The following is a 6,711-nucleotide window of genomic DNA, read 5'->3' as shown; positions in this document are numbered from 1 at the left end:
ATAAACGCCACATGTACCACCAGTGGTTCAATTTTGATTTTTTATACTTTTTCATTTTTATTTAGATAAATTAGTAAAAAGGGTTATAAATACCATAGTCTGCATGCAAATCAAAGTTTATTAATTGAATTTTATAAAAGTGAAAAAATAAAAGCAATTCTTTTAATTATAATGGGAAAAATAATAGGCATTTTTCATGATAGCACATTCACATAAAAAAATTATGCAAAAGCTCCATATCTGAAACTTTTCAGTATATAGATATATATAGCATTTCATATGCACCAAAGAAACATTAGTACTCCTTTGAATGAAGTCTTTCAAAGCATGATGGGCATAAATGAGGCTTGCCTTCACATTGACCACACACTGTCTTTACTCTTCTTGCTTTGCGTGCTGCGATTTGGCTTCCTTCATTCTTACTAAGTAACTCATAGCAACCTCTGCATCTTTTTCTCACATCTCTACATTTTCCATCTAACTCAACTAAAACATGAAGTGACCTTTTCCCCCCAATGGGTGAAAAATCCTTTCCAATCATTATATCTTCAGTTGGTTTGCCTGTCAAAAGTGGGAGTACTACAGATTCTCTAAATTTCTTTATTGAAATTGGTTTGTTTGTGTGAAACTTGTTGAAGAGAATATATGAATTTACTATAGCTGTCCCAAGAAGAAGCTCAAAAGCTCCTTTCTTGTACCACTTCTTAACTTTTCTGAGGGGTGAGTAATATGAGGCCATCTGGTCAGAGTAGTCCACTCCTTTTTTGGCTGCATTATAATCCAAGATACATTGCGGCTTTTCTCTCTCTATGCCACGTTTTATTTTACCAGTTTTGACTAATTCTTTGGTATATTCAGGGACAGTTGTTAGCATAAGAACATCACGTTGATCCTTCCACTTTATAACTTTTATGCCTTCAGAATTCTGCTGTGCTGCTACTTCACCTTTTTTCAGTTTTTTGCGTGTCACAGATTTTGGAACATACTTTCTGTTCACTCTCAGTGTTCCACAGACATAAGTTGATTTTCCTAAAAGGTACCTAGACAATGGCACTGAAGAATAGAAATTGTCTATATAAAGTGTTCTACCTTCACTAAGAAGTCCATCCATTAGTGCCCGAGTTATATACTCTGCATGTTCTATTCCTGGAGCATTATCACCTTTCCCTTTGTAAATCATGAATTCCCAAGTATATCCATCCACTGAGCACAATTTGTAGACTTTCAATCCATATTTGTGACTTTTACTTGGATTATATTGCCGTAATATTGTTCGACCTCTAAATAAAACCATACTTTCATCTATTACAACCTTCTCACCAGGTGTGAATTTTTTAAAGTTTCTTGACAAAAGCTGAATCAGTGGCCGCAGTTTGAAAAGTCTATCACTTCCATCTGAGCGACTATTATCTGCAAAGTGTATAAATCGTAGGATCAGCTCAAATTTATTCCTAGCCATTGTTGTCTTTATAAGATCAACTCCATACATTTTGCTCCTACTCCAGTAGCTCTCAAAAGTTGGCTGCTTATTCAGACCCATGAGAATAAAGATACCAAAGAACTTTTCAATGTCTTGTTTGGTTACTGGTTTCCAAGCTTTCATCTTAGAGTGCCTAGTAATAGGCTTCATTGCTGCAGTAGTATCATAAAATCTATTAGTTTCAATTACTATCAAATCAAAGATCTCATCAGTAACAAATAATTTATACACATCAAGTGGAAGAACTTCTCCATCTGAAGTAGATGGCAAAGTGTAATGTTTCTCTTCTCTAGCTGTACATAGGAAGTTTCTAGGGAGAGCAACGGTATCCTGCCAGTCAGAGTTTCCATTTGCTTGAGATAATTGTTGTTGAATATCTGTCACATTAGATGTTGAAGGCAATATATTTTCATCCTCTGTACCATCATCATCCGTTGCTGGCAAAATGCTGTCATCTCCTGTACCATCATCTTCTGATTCGCTGTAGCTGCTACTTTCTTCATCATCGAAATTTGGATCACAGTCACTTAGGGAGGAATTTGAAATTTCACCATTGCTGTAATCATCATCATCATCATCTGACGGTGGTTCTGCATACCCATAAAAGCTACTAGCATCCATTGCGTTCCTAAAGAAGATATATATATATATATATATATATATATATATATATATATATATATATATATGTATATATATATATATATATATATATATATATATATATATATATATATATATATATATATATATATATATATATTACAACGCAAAGACAAATGACATTTTGTTTTATAAGAAACAGTGTCTGTATACTTTAGTGAATAATCATTGCAAAGAAAAGAATAGTAAATAAATAAAGATAAAAAATATAATAAATCAAAGAATAATATACGTATTTAGGTTTCTGTAGATCATGATCTCATGTGAATGTAAATCACTTGTAGGCCTAAATAAGAAAAGTAATCCAAATATCACAGAGAGAGAGAGAGATACAAATCACATTATATATATATATATATATATATATATATATATATATATATAAAAGCTTTGTAAACTAGTTAAAAATTAAAATGGATTGTTATAGCGTGAACCATCGGTGTACAATGAGACTGAAGAATGAACGGCATTTGACAAGCATCGCCAATTGAACCATCGGTGACCAATTTATCTATGATCCACCGATGGGGCATTTGGCGTCGGAGAAAGAAAAATGTATACATGTTGCCTTATGAACCACATGTGTCTCAAGGTTTTTACACTCTCTTACCCTTCTCCACTATCTTGCAGATTAAACAACGTGTTCCCCTGTTCGCTGTGACAAACGTACTGAGAAGGATAGGACATTGTAGTTATGGCGGCAGGGAGAAATTGATGAATTGCCTTATGGCGGTTAACGTGTTTTTGGTCATGTGCAATTGAAATTGGTTCATTCAAATAGCTTATTGGAAAGTCCAGTTTCATAAAAGGCACCTTCGATAACAACTTGAATATTGGACATGGAATGTACAAATTCGTCGCATTTATATGTAAAGAGATTTACAAGCTATATATAAAAAACTCTAACCACTAGATATTATTATGTTAGATATAAGTACTGGTATATACGTGATTGTATGTTCATCTTTGTGACGAGCCAAGAGTAGGTTGTGAGTCAAAGGGAAAATGAATGCAACTAAGTACTTTATTACAAACACATCTAGTATATTTACGCACTAGGTCCTGGCAAGAAGGTCACAAAATACAAACATGCTATTTCTTGTTCAACCGGCAATCAGTTCTGTTAACAGTTAAAAATTAAATAGGCAGACAGGTTGATACGAGTTGCTGTCAGTGTGAGGGGAGAGCGAAGATACAAAGGATAATATAGGCAAAAAAGAAAAATGTTACTATGTACAATCGTGTGACACTCTGTACATGTTAGAGAGGCGAACTGTAGGCGGGTCATCTGGCAGGAGATAATCAGGTTTTAGACGTTCAATGTACACTCAGTCTTCTTTGCCACGATTCTTTAGTAGAAATGCTTTCGGATTCCGTCGGATCACAAGGAAAGGGCCCGTGTAAGGGGCGTTAGCAGTGGATTGCTAGTGTCATTGCGTAGGAAGATGTGCTTTGCAGAGTGCAAATCTGTTGGTATGTGATACTTCGCTGGGGACTTGTAAGTCTGGCAGCATGGAGTAAATTTTCCCACGACGTGATGTATGCACTGGAGATCGTCGGAGAAGGTTGTAGAAGGAAAAAATTCGGTAGGGACGACCTACGGGTCGCCATACAACATTTCAGCTGCCGAGACGTCGAGGGCGTCTTTAGGAGTGGTCCTTAGTCCCAGGAGGACCCAGGGAAGCTGAGTAAACCAGTTGGAGTCCTTGCAACGGGAAATTAAAACTTCTTTGAAGGTGTGATGAAAACTTTCAACCATTCCATTGGCACCGGGGTTGTAGGCAGTTGTCTGGAGATTCACTAATGATGTCCACAATTGAGAGGTGAAAATGATACCCCTGTCAGGAGTAATATGATCAGGGATATCTAATCTTGCTATCCATCCTGAGAGTAAGGCAGATGTACATGAGGCGGAAGTTGCAGTTTCCATGGGAATCGCTTCAGGCCAACGAGTGGAGCGGTCAATGACGGTAAACAGGTAACAATGTCCTTGGGATGTGGGTAGGGGGCCTGAAACGTCGAAGTGAATGTAGGTGAAACGACACTGAGGTTGAGGAAGGGTGCCCACTCCTGAATCCGTGTGTCGATGTACTTTGGAAGTTTGGCAAGAAGTACAGACGCAGACCCAATCCTTATCATCCTTGGTAATGCCGTGCCAAATGAACTTCGTCTTCAGCAGCTGTGCAGTAGAACGGCGTGAGGGATGTGAAAGGCCGTAAATGAAGTCAAACACCTTTCAGCGCATGGGAGCAGGAATCCACGGTCGCGGTCTACCAGTACTGACGTCACAGAGGAGGGTGGTGTTGGAGTCGTTGATGGGACCGTCTTCCCAATAGAGGGATGTGCAGGATGTCCTACATGCTTGATAATCTGGATCCTGTTGTTGGGCTTCAGCCGAGGCTTTGTAGTCCAATCGCAGTTGAACGGCGGCCAACGTGTTTCTTGACAGGGCATCGGCAATTGGATTCAATTTCCCAGGGACATGTTGAAGTGTGCAATTGTGTTCAGCCACAGCAGAGAGATGTCGGCGTTGACGGGCAGACCAGGCATCAGACTGTCGAGTGAAGGCATGCACCAGAGGCATGTGATCTGTGGGAATGACGAAGGGAGTACCTTCTAAGAAATGGTGAAAGTGGCGGACAAACCAAATGCACCGCCAACAATTCGCGATCGAAGGTAGAATAACCCGATTCTGAGTTGAACAGTTTTCTGCTGAAGAAGACAATGGGCGGGCCAAGCCGTTGACCACCTGTTCAAGCACTGCACCAATAGCGACGTCGCTGGCATCGGTAGAGAAAAGGAGAAGGGCATGTGAGTTGGGAAAAGTAAGAGCAGCAGCGATTGATAGGGCCTTTTCTGATTTGCAGAAGGCCGATTCTTGAAGGGGACCCCACTTCAGGTCTTTTGGCTTACCCTTGAGGGAGGCGTAGAGGAAAGCAAAAGTGGCGGCAATGGCTGGCAAAAAACTGTGATAATAGTTGATCATGCCCAAGAATTCCTGCAGTGCTTTGACGGTCGAGGGCGTGGGGAAGTTCTGAACGGCTGCTACCTTTTCAGGGAGGGGATGGACTCCTTCAGGAAAGATGCGGTGCTTTAAGAACGACATTTCGTTGGCGCCCGTTACAACCCATAGGAACTGTTACAACCCTTGGGGTTGCTATAAAAGTTCTTATTATAATTGTTGTCAGTAATAAATGTAACTCAGTATTAAAGGTCAGCGGAAACAAACACTCAAGAAAACTTAACAATATTTAATACTTAACAATTACAAAATTTAGATCAACCTTGTAAGATATGACAAATACCATAACTTAATAACAAGGAAGGACAAATACCAGTCCTTTGAATCACACTGGATTCCCTAAAACTAAGAAGCTAAGTCCTAACAAAGACAAGAGAAATAACAGTTATTAATAATAAACTTTTTTGGATCCAACAATTTTGCTAGCCAGACCAAAAATTACCCGAATACTAATTACAAGAAAGAAGGAAGACAGAGTAAATAAATCAAGAAAACCATTATAAATCCCACCTATCAACACAAAACTAAGCACACAAAACCATGTGTATAATGGACCTACTGGATGACATTATATAGTCACGATGCAAATATGACAATATATATATATATATATATATATATATATATATATATATATATATATATATATATATATATATATATATATACAAGAATAAATAACACAAAGGATGTATAGTTCTCCTCACTTCAGTGGATGTATTAGAGGAGAGACAAAACCAAGACCGTGATCCACTTGCCATAACAGCTATCAGCGCAGGTCCTGAATGCCAGAGCATAACCATAAAGGGAAAGCGATTCCAAACGAAAATCAGAGACACTCTGTCTTACCTGGCGTCAGCCTCCCTACAGGCCACCTCACGAGCTTGCAAGGTCCCAAAACAACAGCAGCTGATTGGAGAATTCCTTTTCGTAAGGGAAAGGCAGAACTGGCTTAAGTCGCAGGTGACAAGAGCACCTGCGAGTCTCTACTCGAAGTACACGAGCTGCAGGTCGAGGCAGGACACATTCGAGTCGCAGGTGACAAGAGAACCTGCAGACAACAGACCAAGGCGAGGGTCCAAAGCGTAATCCAAAGAAACATCGTCCAAATAAACTGCCAAATAATCGTCATCCAAAGTCCAAATCAGTATGCTGCTCAAGGTATGATATCAAGGGAGTGTTCAAGCCTGAACTGACACCTGTCCGAGCACCAACGTCCAGACATCAAGTCACGTTCAAAAATACTCGTAAATAAAAAATAAAAATTGTTATAACGATAGTTCGGTAATATAAACAACCGGGGAGGAGGCGCCTAACCACACTGAGAATCGGTAAATTAAGCACTTTACGCTAAACACTAAAAATGACCAGACAACGGACACTTAAATTTCAAAGATAAAATAAACAAATGCTCATACAAAACAAAGGCTATTCTGCCATAAAATGATTCTTAAAAACTAGTAATTAAACCCAGAAAAATAAGGCTGATCTAGATTTTCTAATAGCGCCCTAGGTACACTTGTCGTACCGGACTACAAGGCCGTTC

General features: G+C 39.0%; 1 protein-coding gene across 1 annotated transcript; it reads right to left on the bottom strand.

Annotated features, from left to right (window-relative positions):
* Positions 1–295: 295 nt before the first annotated feature.
* Positions 296–2,101, bottom strand: LOC137618361 (piggyBac transposable element-derived protein 4-like). The gene has a single exon (XM_068348529.1). The coding sequence runs from the start codon at positions 2,099–2,101 to the stop codon at positions 296–298; it is 1,806 nt and encodes a 601-aa protein (XP_068204630.1).
* Positions 2,102–6,711: the final 4,610 nt, after the last annotated feature.

This window comes from Palaemon carinicauda, chromosome 24 (genome assembly GCF_036898095.1).
Source record: "Palaemon carinicauda isolate YSFRI2023 chromosome 24, ASM3689809v2, whole genome shotgun sequence".
Lineage (NCBI taxonomy): Eukaryota > Metazoa > Arthropoda > Malacostraca > Decapoda > Palaemonidae > Palaemon > Palaemon carinicauda.
The sequence above is the reverse complement of the archived record's forward strand: the minus strand, read 5'-3'. Positions and strand labels throughout refer to the sequence as shown.